Here is a 21175-nt window from a genome sequence, read left to right on the forward strand (position 1 = left end):
AACAGAGGACTGAAGTACAGCTGAGAGGGGCGAAATCACTGGCGAAGAAGCTAGAAGGATTGAGAGAGACAAGGAAGGTGAGTCCGAATAATGGAGATAGAAGCCGACACTACAGGAAAGCAAGCATCTACCTGAGGTAGATTCATTGCGAAGGAGTATTCAAACCATAGGAAACCATCATCATTTGTGTGATTCCAAAGAAGTTGGAAGATGAGGCTGTTGTGTCACAGGCGAACAGGCAGGCATTGCTTGGCAGCTCTGTGTAACGGATTAACTGTTTTTCCACCTTTCTAGCAAAGCTGCGACTCGGAGGCTGGTGAGGATGACTGACCCTTACATTCCCAAGTACCGACTAGCCTTGTCAGCCTTGCTCTGTCCATAGCACGCAGCAGGGCAAAGCAGGGCAAAGCAGGGCAAAGTCAATCTCTATCAGTAGAAGCAGCTAGGGAGACCATAGATACTACCCATAGGCCCTCGGGAGAAGTCTAATTTCTCAAGATCGACTACTCAGTAACACCCATCCCTGTCACAGAGCAACTGAGCTTCCTCGACCGTCAGCGAGCCATCACCGTTCCTGTCATGTGCTCGAAACTTGGCCTCAACATGTTTGCCGAAGTCGGTTTCTGTTCCATTGTCTGTGACGTTGAAGAAACCAAAGTACTGATCCAGCGTAATAATGCTTGTCCCGTTCTTCTCCTTCCCGTTGCTCACGCGATCGAACGTCTCCTGCAATCCTGAAAGCATTTGGTGATTGTCGAGAGGATGCTTTCGTACGCTCGTGAAGGTTGGCTGAGGATTTCCTGTGAGGGTTGCCACTGGCTCACTGGCGCTGAATATGGTTGTCGCTGAGTCTTCGGGAAGTGCGCGTTCTGTCGCCGGAGGAGGATACCACGTCGTAATGTGGCTGGCACGGCAGGTCCACTCTTCATAGGTGGAGTGCACGGAGTCGTAAGGCGCCGTAATGACAGACGTCCATTCTATACCCGGCTCTTCGATGACCTCTCGAATGACCGAGACTGCCGGATATGGTCAGTGATCGGGGTGGATGGTTGAGCGGCTGTGACTGGTGCAAGGCAAAGGTCAAAGCGATCCATTCTCACCTCCTGGACAAGCACAGCAGAAGGCATTGCACTTTTTGTATCCGCAGCAAGGCGTTCCTGTAGATCCATCGCCGCAGATACCTTTAATTGCATCTCCCCAGCAGCATTTAGCGTACGTGCCAGGGGGCAGCAGAATGAGGAATGCCGAGACGATGGGCTGAAGGAGCATCTTGAGGAGTCGAACTTGTTGGCCGAGTCCGTTTGAGAGTGAGAGGCTTGGGGGGGAAGGGGGCCGAATCACAAGGTTTGGAAAAGAGAGCCGCCTCTCACGAAGAAACTGCAAAATGAGAATGTCGTGACATGCGTCTTCTAGGCGGCGTCCCAGAGACTGGCTTGTCGCTCGTCATCACTGTGACAGTGAAAAGACGTTAAGGGAACAAGTGAAGCTATCGCCGGATCATGAATGGCAACCCTGCGTCGAATTCTGCCGCTCAGGGCTGGTCTTGATAGACACGCTCACCTAGACGTGCGCGTCGGGAAGCGTCTTCTTGGCCTCACAGTGAAGATTGATTTTCGCCTTTGAAAATGATAGTGTGCTGTCGTTTGTCCCGTAGCCTGCCTCGAACCGTTGGCTGCATCTGACATCTTCGCGACCACCCTTGGTCATTGTCGTCAAGCACTGCCCAGCCATGTTTGCTGCAGCGTTGCCTTCTGTGCCAGAATATGCCAGTTGCTTTGCAAAATGGCTTGATGGGTGGTGTTATTTGCACAAATAGACAGGTAACATGGTGAATACCATATGGATAGCGCGAGTATATCTCTCACCAGCACGGCCTCCTCTCGCAACCGACTCACTTGAGAGAATATCGGCATCGGGCTGCCATCAGCTGATCCACACGGACGAAGCGAGCCAACGTGCCCTACTGCGTCAGTCCGACGTCCGCCATCCAGCAACCTGGGTTGACAAACTGCTTCCTTGCATGCCAAGAGGTGTCTCTTTCATTGAATCCAGTAGACGGTCCTCTTCGTCAGCCGTGCATTCCATACTTCAGCTATTCTGTCATGGAGATCGGCACTTTATCAAACGTCTCTCTTTCCTGTCTGGGAGTCTGCTCAGATGAAAGTCGGGAGAGCAATGAGTTTCCTTCAATTACTCGACGAAATATAGTACAAGCAAAGATAAGGACGAGTGTGCCACGCTGTATGGCTGAAGCCGATGGCGGTCAGCAAAAGTTGAATCGCGTGCGGGGAAGATTTGTTGGAGAAGTCGGAAAATATGTACATAGCAAGTCTTATCAAAAACCTCCTGGCCTTCCTTTTTGGGCTATAGCGATATCTCTCGTATTCACTCTGTGCTCGACGCTGGAAGTGGAAGAGATGCACATCTCCGTTCACTTCGGAATTTGACCGGGAGCAAAGGGAGAATGTGAAGGTATAAAACTCATCGTGAACGAGTTGTTGTCGCATTGTAGGGTTTACTTGGATAGTCCTTAGTCGCATCCCCTGTTGTTGTTCAGCCTTGCTGGAAATCCCCATACAATGGCTGTCGCGAGATTCTTCTCCCCGATGAACCTGCTCGTTTCCGCTCTCGCCATCAGCTCTTTATGCTCGGCGAGTCCATTCGGATTGGAGGAACGTCAAGCATACGCCTTGGTTGGTGACGGCTTCGAGGCGGCCACCTCCACTCTGGGAAGCTACTACAACTACTGGAGGAAGCTGCCCAATGGAACTTTTGACCTGACACGCAGTGATCGCTCTCCGGTAACAACGCCAAAGGTATTGCCGATGATGGCCCACAGATCTTCAATCAAGATCGAGCCAAACCGCACCGGCTTGGTGATCATCGACATGCAAAACTTCTTCTTGCATCCAGATTTGTCACCGAAAGCAGTGAACGGCCGCGCTGCCGTTCAGCCCACGGTCAACATGATCAATGGGTTCCGCAAGCATGGCATGAAGGTCCTCTGGGTGAACTGGGGGTTGACGGAATATGACCTGCTGACGATTCCACCTGCGTTCAAGTCTGGATTCAGCGGAGGTTCAGATCTCGCCAACGAGACATTCGGCAGCGATATGGGCACCATTAAGGACAACGGAACGACGATTGAGGTTGGCCGGCTGTTGATGCGTGGGTCTTGGAATGCCGAGCCTTATGGTGTGTTGGGGACAATGAAAAATGAAGGTCTCGCAGCGGGCACGGATATGTTGTTCAACAAGAACCGCCTGTCCGGACTTTGGGGACCACAGACGCCTTTAGGCCTCTGGCTCCAAGAGAACGAAATGTCGACGCTCTTCTTCGGGGGTGTCAATGCCGATCAATGCGTCTGGTCCACCTTTGTGGATGCCTACTTCAAAGGTAGGCAGGACAAGCCTGTCTCGTGAGCTTGAGAAGTACAAACTGACCACCTTCTTTAGGCTATGACGTGATTTATGTCGACGATATCTCCCAGACAACAAGTCCATCATATGCTCAAGAGATGTGCCGTTACAATGCTGCGGGATATGGTGAGTGCCAAAAGGGGACTGGTCGAATTGAGACTGACATTTTCACAGGATTCATCGGCAACAGTAGCGCTATATTGAAAGCACTTGGGTAGATGAAAGAGATATCCCGCGGCTGACAAAGGGGCAAGAGCTATTGTACATAGGCGAGATGCCTCTAGATATGGGCCATGCAAGCCCCATTCCTGTACCTGAGAAAAAGTAGAGAAAGTGCGTTGCGACTGCTCTAGGGACATTCCCTCTCATTGCATTAGCAAATGAGAAATGCGCTCACACCGTCATCGCGCATTCATGCATTTGCACTATCTGGGTGGAAAAGGAACATTCACTCATGTGACTTGTTCGTGGTGAAAATCCCGTGGACGTTTCAACTGAAATAGATCTGCGTCGAGCGTTGTGTATCGAGCAAATGCTCCGTTTTACCTTGGTACACCGGCGAACCACTAATATCTGTCAGGGACTTCCTGGCGGGGACAGTAGGGAAGATGGCGACAGCCTCTTCCAGAAGATCGCGAAAACCGAGAATGGGTGAGGGGTCTGTTTCTGTACAGCTACACTTGCCTTGATCTCATAGGGCGTCACGCCGGGTTTGATGATGACGAAAGATATCACTGAATGTCGCGCGCTCCCCAAGATGAAAGGAGCCGGAGAGGGAGGGATCCAGGGACTTTGTGATGATATCATTGACTATCATCCTCCCAGTAGATCGGGAAAGATGGCGTGCTGCTTCAGCCTCATACACAAGGTGTGTTATGAGCGTCGGAATGAGCTTCAATGCGCCGTTGGCCTAGCAGCAGGCCGCTAGCAAAGGCCAAATTGTTCCCTTAGAGCCACACGCTTGGCGGCCAGATCCAGGCCCATCTGTTATAATAGCAACATGGCGGATGTGCCGAATAAAGCCAGATCAGACGAAAATGGGGGGGGGAACGGCAGCTCTCGGCCTCTCATGAAAGTGCCATAAATAGAGATATCTGTTTTGGGAATAGCGTCTTCTCTAAGCGCCCAGTCTAGGCCCACTCAAAGTCCTTGTAGCCAATCATGTGTCTGTCCCTCTGTCGTCCCTCCCATCTCCTCTACCAACCATCCTTTGCTATCCTCCTTCACCTCCAACGTCCTGCCAACACGTCTCAGCACTATCGATCCCCGCTTTGATGCTATTTCCTGCGCGTCTCGCTGGCTGAACGCCCCATGGGATCCGGTATTGGCCTACAAGGCTTCTTCAAACACGCAGCTATCCCTTTTCTGAATTCCAGGCCTCGCCCACTGCGGCCAGAGCCAATCGACACAAGGTCGACATGTCCCTCTCCCAATTTGTAAAAGAGTGCGTGACATTGCCGTTCCGCTCAATTATCCCACCGGTCTCGAGCGAGACGCCAATGTCGTCCTCACAGCGCTTCCACCGGCCTCTTTTCCTTGGTTGTTTTTCTCTTTCCTTCGTACTTTCTTCCCCTCCCACCTTTCTAACCTCGCCGTCGCTGAAGTTGCTGGTCGCTCTCAGCTTTCTCTCGTTAGCAGTTTCGATTTGAAAGCCATTCCAGCGTGCGACCGTTGATCGGCGCCGTTTACAACTATTAATACCGATTTCGACAGCCATCAGATCTCGCCTTTTGCCGAGCGGGCAGTGGATGGCCATTTGACGAAGACCACAATCTACCGACAATACTTAATTATCTTGTGAAGGCCGGCACTTTGCAAGCATGAGCGTCCTACCATCTGCCACCTACCAATCTCCGCCGCGGCTGGGCCGTGGTCGGCAGCTTAATACTATTCTCGAAGAAAAGGAAGACGGAAGTCAGGGCCTGAAAAGCGATAGTGAGGGAGATGCAAGCGATTCAACCGTAATCGGCCGCCCTGCAGCATGGGATCCGGCCCTCTTTACTGCCGCTGCTCAAAAGAGCTCACTCGCAAGATCAACCTGCCCATCCTCTCCAATCTCTTCCTGTGCGCCTTCTCCTGCCAGCAGCGCTGGTGACGGCTACCGACGAAATTCAGCCCGAAGTTCTCTTACTGGTAGCGATGGAGGTACAGTGTTCAGTGACGACTGCCCGTCTCTTGCCAGCGACCCGACTAGCTTCGCGTCCGACTCCAGTAGAAACAGCTTTGCCAGCGAGAAGTCCAGCCGAAACCGCTACCCCGCTCTGATAATACCCAGAAACTCTTGGGGTCCGATGGATGCGAGTCCTATCAAGGAGATAACCTTTGGGATGTCTCCTGCCACGAAAATTCGGCTTTCCCCCGGTACACTCTCTGCCCTTCCAAGAGATGTCCCGGAAATCAGTGCGCCACCTTCGCTCGGGGACAGCAATAGTTCAATCTCTGATTCACCGTGTAACACGGGAACTAGTGCTCCCGTCACTCCGGACATGGGACAGCTCGAGGTTGGGGAAGGACAACCTTGGGATGGTCCGCCGCCTGCGAATCTCGAGTCACAGCCTCTCGAAATAGCGCTTGGCGATGGTCACAGTGTGATCCTGTCGCCGGCGGAAGCCCATTCGGGCAATTCATTTGGGAATCTTACATCACCAGCAGCATTCACCGAGATGATTGTCAGTTTCCCAACTGTGCCTGGTGCCACCCCACAAGATCTTTCTCCTCTCATGCCTTCCCTTGACGAGCTCAAGAAGTTCGAGGACAAACCACCGTCTAATGGATCTGATGTGGGGGTCAGACTTCCTCCAGAGGCATTGCAGCTGCTTCAGCGCCTGGCCGGGCAGAGAAGCGCTGACGACAGGTCGACAAGTTCTGGCGGCTCACGGCAGTCGAAGAAATCTGGGAAACGACAAGAAATGCGCGAACGGAATGATCCGGAGCCCATCAGTCGACCACGCAGCGCGGACGGGGAGACCCCAATATCCGACTATAGCTTCTCGCAGCTGAGTATTCCATCGCCAGGAGGCTTCTTCTCTTCTCTGCAACATGGCTCACGACACACCTGGTGTCTCACCAAATCCAAAGGACCAAGCGTACCCAGCACCGCTACCGCAGAGATGTTCTACCATCGGCCTTGGGAAAACAACTCAAAGGACAATGTCGTCGAGACAGTTCTCATGATTGACGATACAAATATGACCGAAGGTCCGCCCACCGCAAAGCAGGCCGTCTTTAATTTAGGAGAGCCGGGGGAACGTACGAGCCTGCAGTCCGAAGATGACGACCTCTACGGTCCTGCCGCTGATACTGGTGTTGGTCCCAGCAAGTCTTCTGAGGTGATGACTGTAAACTACGAATATGACGAGATGTACTATGACGAGCTCAAAAAAGCTGCGGGCCAGAATCTAGACCGCACTGGATCGTGGCTCGCCGCACAAACAGGCTATCTGTCTGCAATCCTGGACTCCAATCCGAATGAGGAGAACTCTTACACTACTGAAACCCTCGATGACAAGACCAAGGGAGTCCGTCGGACGGTGATGTTCGCTGACAAGGCCAAGATAGACACAGTTGTGGTTATGAGGGGCCCAGAGAAGGGCAGTCCCGATAGCGAACCCGAGGAAAAAGAGCCCATCTTTCTCTCTGCTTTCCAGCATCTGCTCGCTGTCCGCAAGCGCCAGGATGCCTTCATCCACTCATCATCTCGCCTTGACGCGATACAAGCTATCCGGATTGCCCTGCCAGAAAAGCATATCAACAGTCTCCTCGGCCGGCACTCGCTGGTTGACCCATCTCGTCCGAAATATTCTGGCCCATTCAGTCAAAACCCTCGACAGACTGGGGTATTCGAGCGCACGGCCGAACAACTCGCTTATCGGGCGGTCGAACGCGAGCAGCTTGCACTCGGGTCCATCGAGCCATCGAATTGGCAGATTGATGCTCTGAGGGCTGTGTTCAAAGGCCGTCTCCTCGCGTCTGAGGCAGCTTGTCAAAGGTTAAAAACCAAAGCCACAATTCCGTTGGACGATCCTGCATGCGTGGGCAGCAAACGGCTTCGCGTTCTCGACCTTGGTGGGACATCTTCTGCTTCGTGGGCCTGGAACGCCGCTCTGGAATGGCCGAATGTGAAAATTTACACTGTCATTACCAAGGATCAAGCACGGTCTCAACGACCAGCCGAGACGACAAAACCTGAGGCTCCGACAAACCACCGTACTATCTCTGTTCCGCACCTCTGGCAGCTGCCCTTCCGCAGCGGCCACTTCGACGTCATCTCGGCACGTTCACTGCACGTTCTTCTCAAGCACAATCCCGTCCCTGGCGTGCCAGAAATTGACGAGTGGGTTCTGACTCTTCGAGAATGTATGCGGGTGCTCAAACCACATGGGTACCTTGACTACATGATCATGGATTCAACCATCGCACACGCAGGGCCAAGAGCAGAAGCCATGTCGGTAGAGTTTGGGTTCGAATTGCATCGGCGCGGCTACGAACGCGAAGCAGCTCGAAGTTGGCTTCGACGCCTGAAAAAAGAGGGCTTCGTCGGCGTCAAGAGAGCGTGGATGTTCATTCCCATCGGACGGAGGCCCCCCAAGGAATCAGAAGAGCACGGTCACGGATACACAGGGGGCTGGCAGACATGGCGGCAAGGGGGCAAGCCGTTCGTACCCGCACCACGCCCAATCAGCGAAGTGTCGACCATTAGCAAGATCGTCAAGCAATACATGGACGTGGAGGCCGTGCAAGGGCCAGTCGGTAGTACGCAGGACGTTGCAGACCTGACCGGCCTCCTCGGCGCCCGGATGTGGGAGGAGTGGCTGGTCAAAGTGCGCGCCGAGTCGGGAAGAGAACAGAGCCGGTGGCTCGAAGGCGTCGACGAGGTGATGGAGGAAGGCAAAGAGCACGGCTCGGGGTGGAAAGTGCTGATCGGATGGGCGAGAAAGCCAAAGCCCGACAAGGGGAAGAAGAGTGAACGAGCAGAGATCACGGTGGCGGTTGAAGACATGGCGGAGCTGAGCCCGATTGATGAATCGATGGAGATGGGCATGATTCCTATGGTGATTCAAGAATGATGAAACGCGCCCCTCTTTTATTTCCTAACTCAGACCGGGAAGGGAGAAAAAGAAAAGAATATGTTCTTCAGAATGGATTGGAGCATAGCGAGTAAGGAGTTGCGGGTTCTGAGTTGATTTTCTGGGACAAGGCTGGACTGGAATGTGGAGAGGGAGAGGGAGGATGTATGATAGATAGATAATGGGGCATCTGTCACGGACATTCGCTTTTTCTTTTTGACCACGGCTTTCTCACAGCAGTCAGTATATAGCAAGCTACCTAGATACAGTAACCGAGGATGTTGATGACTATGGATTTTCCCCATTCTACACGGGTTTGTCGGTGGGATAAGCAATATGGGATGGATGAGTCAGCAACTCCACCCCCTTTAGGCACCGATTAGGTGACTTGATGCCACCCATGTGCTCCTCTTTAGGTGCCCTCCACCACCCAAACACCCCTGCCCAATGCCTAGCATGCCTAATTATTAGCGTCGTGGCCTCATTAGCCTACCGGGTACTGGGTATTGGGTGCCTACTAGCCCCCTAGCCCCTCCTGTCCTCAATCTTGTGCCCCTCGTCTGTTTTCCCCTCCCCCTCCTTTCCATCATGATTACTATGGGAAAATAGTCAACCACTCCTCAATGGATCTATCTTCCGTAAACATTGCAGTGATGACTTATGACCAAGCTGAGTACTCAACCCAATAGTCTCCATCCACTTCCTTTCTGCAGATCCCCGATCCGCTTCTTTAGATTTCCCGCCCGGCTCCTTTGCTCCTGCATAAATCCCCCTACGTCAGTTCCATCCCCATCCGCCTGGCAGGACACCAACAACTTCCCCCACCAAGAGCCTCTATATCCCCCTCCCACAGCCTCCTTTATTTCCTGAACTCTAGCTCTCCTCCGTTCCCTCTAGATCTTCTATCTAGCTCTCGTCTGTATTGCTCAGGTCAAGCCTTTTACAATTTGAGTTACAGAAACCGAGGGATGACGACCCCCCGCTGCTTCATCGTCCGGCACGGTGAGACAGAATGGTCCCTCTCAGGAAAGCACACGGGGACCACCGACATACCCCTGACCAAGGACGGAGAGAAGCGAGTGCGCACAACGGGGAAGGCCCTCGTGGGAGACGATAGGTTGATCGTGCCGAAGCAGCTGGTTCACATGTATGTCTTTTCAACCCAACCCTCTCTCCTTCTATTTCGCGCACCTAAGATCCCATGGCTGATCCTGATTGAAAAAAAGTTACGTCTCCCCTCGCCACCGTGCCCAAAGAACCCTCGAACTCCTCAGTCTAGGCTGCCAGGAGCCCTACCCCTGGCAGCAGTCCCAATCCAAGCCCAACGATCATGAACCACTCCACAGAACCAATGCCCCGGTCACGGTCGACCCGCGCATCGCAGAATGGGACTACGGTGATTACGAAGGCATTACAAGCGCCGAGATCCGCGCCCTGCGCAAGGAACAGGGGCTTGGGCCCTGGGACATCTGGCGCGATGGCTGCCCTGGCGGCGAATCTCCCCAAGACATCATCAATCGCATTGACGATCTGATTCGCGAAATTAGAGAAAAGTACCACTGCAAGGTGATAGGGAAACCGAAGCAGCCCGGTGTCACAGGGGACGTTCTCGTCGTGGGCCATGGCCATATTCTGAGGGCCTTTGCCGTACGCTGGATCGGCCGACCACTCACGGAGACGGCGATGATTATGGAAGCGGGGGGTGTCGGCACGCTGAGTTACGAACACCACAACATTCACGAGCCGGCAATATTGCTCGGTGGAGGGTTCGTCGTAGGGGACGATAAGGATGAGATCGAGAAGGGACAGAAGGAGGGAAATGAAGGAAATTCATGACAGTGGTAGCTTTCCCTTCTCCCCTTTTTGAGGCTTCAATTTCCATCTGGACCTACAATCGCCGTTGAGATCCCCGTCTCTCGGCAGCTCCAGTCGCTAGCGGAAGAGCACGCATCTCAAGCTCAAAATGCACCGCTTTGGAATCTAGAAGGTGCGGTAATACACTTGATATCAGAACCCAAGAGATTCCGATTCTGTTGACAAGAACCAGCCTAGCATCCCCTTCCCTCTCCTGTTATGTGCCCCATTGACCTTCTTGCTTTTCTCCAGCCCGCTGGCCGACCTTGCTTTCACCAACCGCTCGCCGGCTGCCGTGAATTCTCATTTTCCCCTGCTCCCCAGTCGCCCGGCCCGAAAGCTCCTGGATCGTGGACGCTAGGAGGACTGCAGGGCGGCGGAGGATCCGTGGGCGTTGGCGGACGCGGACCAGCGCCGTTTATGTCCATGTCGATATTTGTCTGGCCGCCTGCGACCGTGCCGCTGCCGGTGAAAGCGATCGCAGGTGGCGGTGGCGGTGGAGGTCCAGCCATGCCCATCTTCGCTGCCTCTTCAGGGTGGTTGAGGATGTAGTCGAGCATGTCGCCTTGGGCAAGAGCTTGTCCTGCATTCTGATTCTGGCTTTGGATCTGGTTCGGGTTTGGGTTCTGGGTGGAACTCACGGGGCCGGAAAGTCTGCTCCCTCCCTTCGGACTGATCGCTGAGCTTCGGCGAGAGGGGGCTCGCACACTGAAATTCCCTGAGGGCTGTGAGGCGGCGACGCTGGACTGCTTCTCCTGTTGCCCATCCCAGCCATTTTTGTTACTGGCGGAAATGTTGTTCCAACTGGTGTTGCTATTGCTGTTACCGTTCCTGCTGCCGTTGTTATTGTTATTGTTGTTGGCATTGCTCCAATTTTGGTTGTTCCAGCCACTTTTACTCTGTTGATCATTGTTGTCTTGCCATTTCTGGGAAGCACCATTGTTCCCGCTACTGTTCTGTTGGTCGCTACCCTGTTGCCAATTGTTGTTCGAGCCACCATTCCAGTTGTTGCTTTGGTTAACGTTTCCTGCATTGCTCTGGTTGCCTGAAGCATCGGATAATCGAATCCCGAGGCCCGCGGTGTTTGAAACGTTGCGCATGCGCGGCAAGCTGTATCTGAGAAATCCCACATCAGGAGCGTTGACGGGCACCTGCTCAAAGCTCTTCATGGAAGGCGGAGTCACTTTCGGCGGCGGACTGGGTATTGTCCCCCCCAAAGCACCTTTGGCCCTGAGCACCATTTGAATCAACTCTGACTTGTCCAGGTTTTCAAGAGCATTGGCGTCCTCGTCTGGACTAGGCTCGGTTGTGATCTCGACCCCGATCTCGTCCTTGAGTTGCTCCTTCGTCCGGTACTTGAAGACAAATCTGGCATAAGGCTCGTCCAGAGAATCAATGTAGTAAGGAACGCATCTTTTTTTGTTGTAGAGGTAGCCTTTACCTGGCTGAACTTGTTTCGTAACTCCCTTGGATTGTGCAATAGCTTGAGGGACGTCATATCGTGGCTCCTCCTCGGCGTCTGCAGGAGGAGCATTCTGCGCACAGGATTTCAAAGTGTAGTACGCCCCATGGGGGCCATACAAAGCTCGACTGTTCGATCGGTTCCCAACTAGTACAGGCACATTGTTAGGCGTCGAGTTGTTGTTTTGATTGCCGCTCTCGCTGTTCGGTTGATTATTCCCATCACCCCCAGAGTTCGGATTTTCGTTTCCCCAGCCACCACCACTATTGCCTTGTTGGCTTCCGCTGTTATCCTGATTTGTATCACTCTGCCAGCTACCATTTCCGGTGTTCCCATTCTCGTCATTCCAACCTTGGTGGTTGGTATCGTCCTGTGTATTGTTTCCGCTGTCGCCCCAACCTTGATTGTTATTGTTGCTCCCGTTGTCGTTTGCGCCTCCATTTGCCCACGTGCCAGTGTTGCCGCTAGTGTTATGTCCACCCAAATTCCCCCAGTTATCATCATTGTTACCGTTATTCGGATTTTCTGGAGGATCTTGAGCAGAGGTAGATTGCACGGTGTTAGAGCCCTCTATGTTGTTAGTAACTTCACCTCCCTGCTTCTGAGAACTACCATCATTTGGCCGCTCCTCGGCAGCAACTGGACCTGAGGTGCTGTCATTTTGCGTGCTTTGGCCAATGTCGGACCCGATTCTCTGATTCTGGAACAAGGGGGCATTGTTAGGTGGTGGGTAGATCGGCACGGCAGCGGGAAAGGGGGGAACTGGCATTGTTGGCTGAGGGATCCATATTGGGATAGGGTATTGAACCGGCTGTGGTTGGCCTGGGGCCAGGTTCGTGGGCTGGATTGGAAACTTAGGAGAGAGAGCAGGGAACGGTGTTACTGACGGAACAGCGTTCGGAAAATTCGCTTGAGAGCCGCCAAATGTTGGAGGCCCGTGTGTTTGCTGAGTCTCAGGTATAGGCCCTTGAATAGGTGGCCGATAGTATGAATGTTGCGTAGGGTGACGGTCCAGAGGAGGACGTGGCTGAGAGCTTTCGTGGACTTGGTTCGGCTCAGGGTATGGCCGGTAGACTTTCCGATCAGGATTGTACATGTAATGCCCGCCTTCAGGAGGAACAGGATAGTCGGCGTAAGGATTGCGATGTCTATCGTATTCCGGGCGATAGTAACGGGGACTAGGGTGGGAGTATGCATGTTGATCATGTCGCTCCCAAGTGTGATGGGGTTGGTGGTCGTATCTTGTATGATAGCTACTGGACTGCGGCCCTCTCCCGTCACCGTAGTCGAAGTGAACATGCCTCTCTGGTCTGAGACCCGGAGGAGGCGGATTCGCCGGGGGTGCATATGTAGAAGAGGGCGGAGAGTCATGATAGGTGTACCCTGTTCGTCGTGGTTCTTCATAATGCCCAGAAGGTAGACGATAATCCGACGGGTGTTGTGGTCTTTCCTGCGGGCCATAAGGAGCAGGGTGTCCAGCATGTGCTTGCCAATGCCATCGAGAATACCCATCTGACAGGGCATCTCCTGGATTGCCAGCGAAGCAAGACCACCCGTCGGCAGGTCCATCGAATAGGGCAAAAAGCCCACCGAAGGCGTCCTGTGGTTCAGGGTGAGGATGTTCAGCTTTTGTAGAGTGATTTTCGGTGTTTGAATTGCCGTCAGGACCAGGTTCTTCCGGCCCTTCTCTAGCATCCTCTTCGTCATCCATGATCCCGCTGTGCTCACCTGAAGAGGTCGTCGAGCATTGACTATCTTCACGATTGTTGCTATGGCATCGCAAGACCAAGACTTCGATCGTTCCCAGATCATCGAAGTGGCACTCATCAACGCCCTGGGGGAGTTCTGAGACTGGTAACGAAGCATTAGCTTCGAACTTGCTTCCTCCAAAATGGACTCACCAAGATTGCAATCGTCGAAGCGCCACTGCCGACCCATGTACGTCCCGTCACCCATTGGTTTCTCTTTTTGTCTCACTAGAAAGTCAATATTTGTTCTGATTTCAGGCAAGTTTTTCTTTGCAGGCTGTAGGTTGACTCTATTACGATTGCATTGGTAGTTTCCATCAATGAAAACTACCATCGCCAACCCGTCATAAATGAACTTTCGTGAGGTGAGTCGAATGGTAAAGACCTGAGGATGAGTAGGGATAGCAATGTAGGCCTCAACAACACCGTCTCCGTAGACCGTGCCATATTCTGGAAATGGAGACCCTGTATCTGCCCATTGCACGTGGCAAACAAGATCTTTCAGAGTCGGCATTCTGATGGCACGGCAACATGCGTCCACTCACGCATCAGTAAATCACGCGGTCAGTCAGTTGGGGCGGCCGTAGCACACAACAACACGGCGAAAATCCAGCTGGTCGTCAGGGGTGGTATCATGGAGATGGAGGAGGAGGAGACGGCTGCAAGACAGGCTGGGGGAAGGGAAAAAAGACAGAATAGAGAGAGTGAGTGCGCGGTGAGAGTAAGTGAGTGAGACAGAGACATTAGAATAAGCTGAGGAATACAGGTTACCAGTGAGGAGGACATGTGAAAGAGATACACCTAGCATCCATAGATCGAGGTTCTGTCTTGTTCACACGATAAAATTCGACATACAAAGACTGTGTCTGGTGTATCTTCTGATAGACAACCCTCTGTCGACCTTTTCACGGTCTTTTTTACACGCTTCTTTATTCGCGGGTAGAAGAGCTTCCAAGGTACGGCACAAAAAGACAGTAGCATCTTGCACCTGAATCTCAATGACTTGATCTGATCGGTCCATGCATTGTATATTCGAGTTCATCCATAAAGCAGAAACAGATTCCCCTTGGCCAGTACAGGTAGTAGTGGTAGTATTGTGGAGGCGGCGAAGGGACATCCCGATTTCGCTTAGTGGCATCTACATGCGAGGGACATAATACATACTCTGGCGCATGTTGATATTATCCAGATTCCCGGTCAAGTACCTTTTTCGACACTGTACCTCCGACGACCACCTTTCTACCTTCTCTTCCACCTCTCTAACATCGCCCCTGTCAACATGAGCGCGACGAAAGCGCAATCGCAGAGGATCTTCGAGAAGCTGAAAGCCAAACCAGCCAACAAGGTACTCACACCAGAGCGTGGAAGGCCACCTCTAGGAATCTAACATTTCCCGCACCGCACCTGCTGACATCGCATTCACAGATATGTTTCGACTGCGGCCAAAAGAATCCGACTTGGTCCTCCGTCCCTTTCGGCGTCTATCTATGTCTCGACTGCTCTTCCAACCATAGGAATCTTGGTGTCCACATCTCCTTTGTTAGATCTACAAATTTGGATGGTAACCGGGACACTGCCTGCCCCTCAACCAGAATCAAAATATTGATTGATAATAGTTTGGCAATGGAGTCAGCTGCGCACTATGAAAGTTGGAGGCAATGAGTCTGCCACGAAATTCTTCCAATCCCACGGGGGGAGTGCGGCTCTCGCAAGCAAGGATGCGAAGGTCAAATACACCTCTAATGCTGCGAACAAATACAAGGAAGAACTCAAGCGTAGGGCAGAGAGAGATGCTCAAGAGTATGCTATTGTTGATCAATCTGTCTGTATTGACATCGCCTTACGCGTTGAACAGGTACCCAGACGAGGTGGTTATCACTGACGACCCTCTCTCCACCCCTGGCGCCGACGGTACATCCACGCCCGCAGGCGAACCCGCGGACGATTTCTTCTCCTCTTGGGACAAGCCCACCATCAAGCGGCCTAGCAATCCGCCCTCACGAAGCGGCACCCCTCCTGTGATTTCACGCACTGCCTCCCCCTTCCTCTCGGCCGGCAACGCTCCAAATGGCTCGCAAACACGGCCTAAATCTCCCTCACCTTTGGCCGCAACTGCAGGCAACGACGCCGTAAAAGACGCCGAAGCCGCTCTCCCTGCTCCCGCCGCCATACGTACGACATCCTCTTCCGCAATCCGCAAAGGTCCCAATGCTGCTGGAGGTGCAGGTGCCAGACGCACAAACGTCCTCAGCGGAAAGAAACAAGCCCACAAACTCGGCGCCAAGAAGGTCGCAGGCGAAGAAATCGACTTTGAAGCAGCTGAGAAGGCGGCAAAGGCCGAGGCCGAGAGGATAGAGAAACTAGGCTATGACCCTGAAGCAGAGAAGGCAGAAGAACTCGCTAACGCCAGTAAATCTCCCACTTTCGGATCGTCTTCCGCTGGGACACCCAAGGAGACGCCGACACCTGTCAATACTGCGACGAGGTCGGGTTCAAACCCGACCCACGCGCGAAGTCCGAGTGAGATTGAGAGACTGGGAATGGGCGTTGGTCGATTGGGGTTTGGACAGGTCGGACCTAGCAAGGCAGCGGCAGGCTCAAGCGCAGCAGCACCGAAGAAGTTGGGGTTTGGTGCTGTCGGCCCCAGCAAGACCTCTGCGGTAGAGGGTAAGGACATCCCTAAGAACATAGATCCCCCTCTTTCCCCTTTCCTCCTTGTCCAGTCTTGTCCAAAGCACTCTCTTTCTCTCTCCCTCCACAACTAACAATCTCCTTTCATCGCTTCGACGATAGACGAGGAAGAACAATATGCACGCAACAAATTCGGTGGCCAAAAGTCGATCTCATCTGACGAATTCTTCGGCCGCAACAACTACGACCCCAATGCTCAAGCCGAGGCGAAATCGCGCCTACAGACCTTCGAGGGTGCCACGTCGATCAGCTCAAACGCGTATTTCGGACGGCCCGAGGACGACCCCACTGGTCTCGAAGGGCATGACGGGTACGGCGACATCGAGACAGTGGCGAAGGACTTCATCCGCAAACTCGGATTGACTGCGGGTGACGACCTGGAGAATTTGATCAATGTAGCGGGCGAGGGCGGAAGGAGGCTGAGAGGCGCCGTGGCGAGGTATTTGAACAGCTGAGCTTGAGCTTTTTCGAGAATTCGAATTAGAGAACAACGGCGAGGCGAGTGCAATGTGAATGTGCATGGGAGCCGATCGATCATTGCAGGCCGGCAGATAGGCAGGGGGAGTGGTAGCTACATACATGGGGAAAATGCAAGCAGTGGGGGTGTGGATAGCGACCAACGAGTATGAGCATGAAACATGAGCATGAAGTTTGGATTGCCAGCGCATGATTGGCTCTAACGGCACCCCTTTCCCCTAAGCTAGCATGAAGTTTCTTGGAAAGCCCAACGACGAGGATCCAGAATATGAACTGAAATCCTGTTCAGCAGCAGGAGCAAGAGCAGCAGCAAGAGACGAGACAGAAGGCGCAGAAAGAAGAAGGGCGAGAAGCATTGATTCAGAACGCTCAGAATGTTCATCGTGGTTCATTTCTGCAGAAAGGAGAGCAAGCATAACAAGCACGCAAGCAAGTAGGCGAGCAGTCAAAAGCTTGCGGTCCTCTATAGTCCCGTTCGGTACGTCGGTCCATCCAGCCATCAATCCATCCGTCCACTTACTTCCCGTCATCGACGCCTGTCGGAGAAAAGAGGTTGAATCCCGTCTGCACATGGGTGGAATGGATGCACTCTCTCCCAGGCAGCCGTGGTCCAACCTTGTCTGGACAACGCATCCTCTGCGTCCACCCTCTCTTCACCGCGCCACACTACGCTTGCACTCAGCCGTTCCAACGCCAACAAATCTGCCAGGGAAAGTGTGAGCAAAGCTAAGAAGGGAGGCTCTCTGCGGGGCATTTCTGCCCCTGTCAAGTTCTCCCAGCGTAGTGGCTCATTCATGCAATAAAAGGAGTGTATCCGGCCTTAACAAGACAGTTCAACGACTTGCAAAACAAGGCAAAAGCCAAAAAGACTGTTCGATGGAAAACCGTTCATTAAGGAATAATCATAGTGTTCCGATCGAGGTTTCAATGCTTTTCCCGTCAGGATGGGTCGAGTGTAAAGCAGTAATATTCATGCCAATCAATCGCGGAGTAGTTAGTCATCAAGGTCGTGATGAAACGAGCGGCTGAGTCTTCCAAGAGAACTCAAATGATGTGGTAGAAAGGGGCACCTGCCCTCGTTAAGCCTTCCGCTTCACATGACGACGCTCTTTCGTTTCTCAGCGCTACTGAGCACCATCAATGGCGTGTTGCGTCTGGCAGGTTCCACCTCGACAATAGATCCTCCAACAGAATTGCCCTCATCGCTACTCAAGCTCTTAGCACTGATCGCTCCAACGCTGTCAACAGAAGACCGTTCTCGAGACTTCTCCTTGATCTCAGACCCAATGGCCCCACTGGCAACAGCCCGGAGACTACCAAGGCTTGGCTTGCTCGAGAGGCTGCTACCACCAGCAAGAACAGAGTCATCAGATGAGACCGAGAAGTTGAACTCGTTCTCGCTGCCAGGTGTTCCAGCCCCCGAACCGGGTTGCCGACCGCCATCGCTGCGACGCTCACGGCCCGCACGCACAAGGTCATAGACAGCTCTACGGCGCTGTCGAGTAGCAAAGTTCTTGCTTCCCTCGTGTTTGGAGGTAGGCTTCTCCTGAAGCTCTTGCAGAAGGGGAGGGCCCTTGGGTTGCCTCACAGGATGTTCTCCCACTCTCCCGTGTCCAGGTCCAAAAGTGGCGGTCATTGGAGTTTGCGGAAACCCGGCAGATCTCGCTCCAGAACCTTTTGTCCAGTCGCCGGCAGTCTTGATATTGGCAGACGATAGGTTCTTTCGATGACCTCGTCGGAACGCATTGGCGGATGGAGGTGGGAGAGGCTCGACTTCCTGCGGGGGCGATGGAGTGGACTTGGGAGGCGTCTTTGAACGGGCTTCGATCACAGAGAAAGATGACTCGGGCATCTGGCGCTGGTAGGCTGCCGTGGCAGGAGGCGGGGAAACAGAATTGTTCTGACGGATGGGGGAGACTTCTTTCTGCTGCTGCTGCTGCTGCTGCTGCTGTTGCTGCTGTTGCTGCTGGTAGGAATTGTCGACGAGATAACTTGACTGGCCCGTCATGGGATTGTAGACAGTGAAGACACCAGGGCTACCAGGGACTGGGTGGACCACGGGTTGCAAGCCCTGCTGGAATTGCTGATTGTACAGACCCATTGGGGAGCTGATGGGAGACTGATACTGCTGCTGGCCGAGGTTGTTCATGAAACCGGTGTTCAGGTTGAGCCCAGATAGCTGATGCGCCGCAGCAGTGACATTCAACAACTGCTGTTGAAGGGCTCGCTGCTGTTGAGCAAGGTAATTATTGGTGGCTACTAGTTCATCGTACAAGTGTTGATCCATATTCTCTGCTCCGTCAACGAAGTCAAGAGATGGAGGGGCAAGTACATGCTCAGGAAGCGAGTAAGGTTGTGGCAAGTTGCTCTGCAAAGCATTCCTGCCTCCGGGAAAGTACAAGCCAGTCGCTGTCTGCGGAACATGGTTGCCGTACGGCGCAGGGGCGTACTTGCTGCTTTCCAGACCTATGCCATGGGTGGCAGGAGGGACCGTAGCAGATTTAGGGGCTGTGCGCAGACCTGCCAGAAGGTGACCACGGCTAGTGCGGGGAGTGGAAATGGTATTGGCCTGCTGGGTTTCGTCGATGGTCGAGATCTTAGATGGAGGCGCGACGCTGAGACGTTTGATATGGGAACCTTTCCCTCGAGAAGCAAAACCAGGGCCAGAAACGCCAATAGAGTTGTTGAAGGGAGACTGGTAAGTCATTTGAGCAACACCGCCAGCGTCGATGCTCATTGTACTCTAGAAAAAGAAAAAACCAAGACAAAAGGATCGTATATTGCAAGTTGACAGACTGAAACTTGGTATGGACGGGACAAACCGGAGTGTCCGAGCTGCGGTGTCAAAACGTTCAGGAAGAAATAATAGTCCGTGCACTGCCGACGCGAGAATTGAATATCAGGAAGGAGTGTCAGTTCTCTTTTGCCTGGGGGATTAGAAAATTAAGACAAGTCGTGACTAGGCGGGAGACGATTTCGTGCGGAGCTAGTTCCAGGTGCCAGGAGGAGGGAAGGCGTGTGGCGTAACCAGGAAGGAAATGCCTGCCTGGTAGATCCCGTCAGTGCAAATGCTTTGTAGACAAGAATGACTGAACGAACCAAACGTTCAGCCAGCTGTTGGCAGAAACCTTGAAACCGTGGTAGAGCTACTAATGTGCTGAAGTGCGAGGCCGCAGGGGGGCCAGATGGTGGATTGTACAAAGCCGTCTTGAATATTGTGGCGAACCAGATAACGGAGGTTTAGAACAATGAAGGTGGTTGGCAATCAGATCGAGGTGTAATACTGTAGGATATTGCGCGGCAATGATCGAGCGATTGAAAGCGTTTTGATGATGTGTATGGACGATTATCAGTTATGTTGCAAGTCACTCTCCACGACTGAGGGAGTCCGAAGGGCCGTATGGTAGTATATCGGGTAGAGATGGGGAGTCTCGAGCGGATCGAATTGGGAACTGGATGTCGGCGCAGGAGTCGATGAGAGTAGAAGCGATTAGAGCGAAAACGGTAGAGGGCGAAAGGAAAGGCGAGCGATGCGGGACCGAGAGTACTAGGAGGCCAGAGTCGACGCCGGAGTCGACACTGAAGGTGAAGGGAACGGAACGGGAGGCAATAAGGTCGGAAGAGTGAAATATGAAGAGTGACAGCAAAGGACGGTGAAGGGGGAAATAGAAGATGGAGCAAAATGATGATAGAGGGTGGATGGATGGGAAGAGACCCAAGCCTGGCGGGACGCAGGGAGGAAGGAGAGCAGCGGATGGAAGAGAGCAGCAGCAAAAGGGAGTGAAAAGGAAGAGAAGCCGAGCGCAGGAAAAAAAAAAAGGGTGAGTCTGACAGCAGGTGATGCGCCACTTCAACGAGGCTCAACGCACCCAAAACGCCTTGGGATGCCCGTAGTGTGCTCATGTCAGACGGTGCCGCTTTTCCCAGGCATCTGACGCACCCACTCACTCCCGAACTGGGATGGCAGCCAGCCAACGGGAACTCGCGTTGGACGGTCCCAGGGGGGTTTCTGGATCCTAGGCGATTGGTTTGGGGGTTCCCAAGGGTGCTTCTTCGGGTACCACCAGTGCTGTTGGGCTTGGCAGGCTACTGGAACAGGCGCCACCTGGGCCACTCAGGGCCCAAGGGCGCTTGACGCTTGTGGCTTTCTGGTTAAAGGGGGTTATCAGGCTTGCTTAGTCTGCGTCCTTCACAGTGCTGTCACCCAAGAGCGAGGCCCTTCTCACCCATCCACCTGCCACCATTGCTGCCCTTCGCACTGGCCATCTGCATTGTTTTCTTTTCTTTTTCCCCGGGGGCGAACTCTGGCCTGCTTCCACCAACTCCCGCAACGCCCCCTTCCCTTTTCTGCTATTAATACCGCCCGCTACTGTCTACTCGGTAGGTCTATCTTGGTCTACTTGCTGATCTGCTTACAATAGTCCACCTCGTCCACTAGGGCAGCGCTAGTGCCGAATC

At 53.3% G+C, this 21175-nt stretch overlaps 8 protein-coding genes across 8 annotated transcripts; 4 read left to right on the top strand and 4 right to left on the bottom strand.

Moving 5' to 3' along the window:
- Positions 1 to 507: 507 nt before the first annotated feature.
- Positions 508 to 1269, bottom strand: A1O5_07660 (uncharacterized protein; the record flags this gene model as incomplete). Its single annotated transcript, XM_007748249.1, has 2 exons — positions 508 to 1016; positions 1101 to 1269. 2 exons carry the CDS (start codon positions 1267 to 1269, stop codon positions 508 to 510), a joined length of 678 nt encoding a protein of 225 aa, XP_007746439.1.
- A 1310-nt stretch (positions 1270 to 2579) lies between these two features.
- Positions 2580 to 3637, top strand: A1O5_07661 (uncharacterized protein; the record flags this gene model as incomplete). Its single annotated transcript, XM_007748250.1, has 3 exons — positions 2580 to 3396; positions 3456 to 3545; positions 3594 to 3637. 3 exons carry the CDS (start codon positions 2580 to 2582, stop codon positions 3635 to 3637), a joined length of 951 nt encoding a protein of 316 aa, XP_007746440.1.
- A 1602-nt stretch (positions 3638 to 5239) lies between these two features.
- Positions 5240 to 8485, top strand: A1O5_07662 (uncharacterized protein; the record flags this gene model as incomplete). The annotated part of the gene is made up of 1 exon (XM_007748251.1): positions 5240 to 8485. One exon carries the CDS (start codon positions 5240 to 5242, stop codon positions 8483 to 8485), a length of 3246 nt encoding a protein of 1081 aa, XP_007746441.1.
- A 968-nt stretch (positions 8486 to 9453) lies between these two features.
- A1O5_07663 (2,3-bisphosphoglycerate-dependent phosphoglycerate mutase) lies at positions 9454 to 10321 on the top strand (the record flags this gene model as incomplete). Its single annotated transcript, XM_007748252.1, has 2 exons — positions 9454 to 9632; positions 9712 to 10321. The coding sequence occupies 2 exons, from the start codon at positions 9454 to 9456 to the stop codon at positions 10319 to 10321; spliced, it is 789 nt and encodes a 262-aa protein (XP_007746442.1).
- Positions 10322 to 10611: 290 nt separating this feature from the next.
- A1O5_07664 (uncharacterized protein) lies at positions 10612 to 12570 on the bottom strand (the record flags this gene model as incomplete). The annotated part of the gene is made up of 1 exon (XM_007748253.1): positions 10612 to 12570. One exon carries the CDS (start codon positions 12568 to 12570, stop codon positions 10612 to 10614), a length of 1959 nt encoding a protein of 652 aa, XP_007746443.1.
- Positions 12571 to 12680: 110 nt separating this feature from the next.
- Positions 12681 to 14063, bottom strand: A1O5_07665 (uncharacterized protein; the record flags this gene model as incomplete). The annotated part of the gene is made up of 1 exon (XM_007748254.1): positions 12681 to 14063. One exon carries the CDS (start codon positions 14061 to 14063, stop codon positions 12681 to 12683), a length of 1383 nt encoding a protein of 460 aa, XP_007746444.1.
- Positions 14064 to 14828: 765 nt separating this feature from the next.
- On the top strand, positions 14829 to 16695 carry A1O5_07666 (uncharacterized protein; the record flags this gene model as incomplete). Its single annotated transcript, XM_007748255.1, has 5 exons — positions 14829 to 14894; positions 14975 to 15110; positions 15166 to 15349; positions 15405 to 16216; positions 16343 to 16695. The coding sequence occupies 5 exons, from the start codon at positions 14829 to 14831 to the stop codon at positions 16693 to 16695; spliced, it is 1551 nt and encodes a 516-aa protein (XP_007746445.1).
- Positions 16696 to 17810: 1115 nt separating this feature from the next.
- A1O5_07667 (uncharacterized protein) lies at positions 17811 to 19454 on the bottom strand (the record flags this gene model as incomplete). Its single annotated transcript, XM_007748256.1, has 1 exon — positions 17811 to 19454. One exon carries the CDS (start codon positions 19452 to 19454, stop codon positions 17811 to 17813), a length of 1644 nt encoding a protein of 547 aa, XP_007746446.1.
- Positions 19455 to 21175: the final 1721 nt, after the last annotated feature.

The sequence above is a fragment of the Cladophialophora psammophila genome, assembly GCF_000585535.1.
Source record: "Cladophialophora psammophila CBS 110553 chromosome Unknown aczJe-supercont1.11, whole genome shotgun sequence".
Classification (NCBI taxonomy): Eukaryota; Fungi; Ascomycota; class Eurotiomycetes; order Chaetothyriales; family Herpotrichiellaceae; genus Cladophialophora; species Cladophialophora psammophila.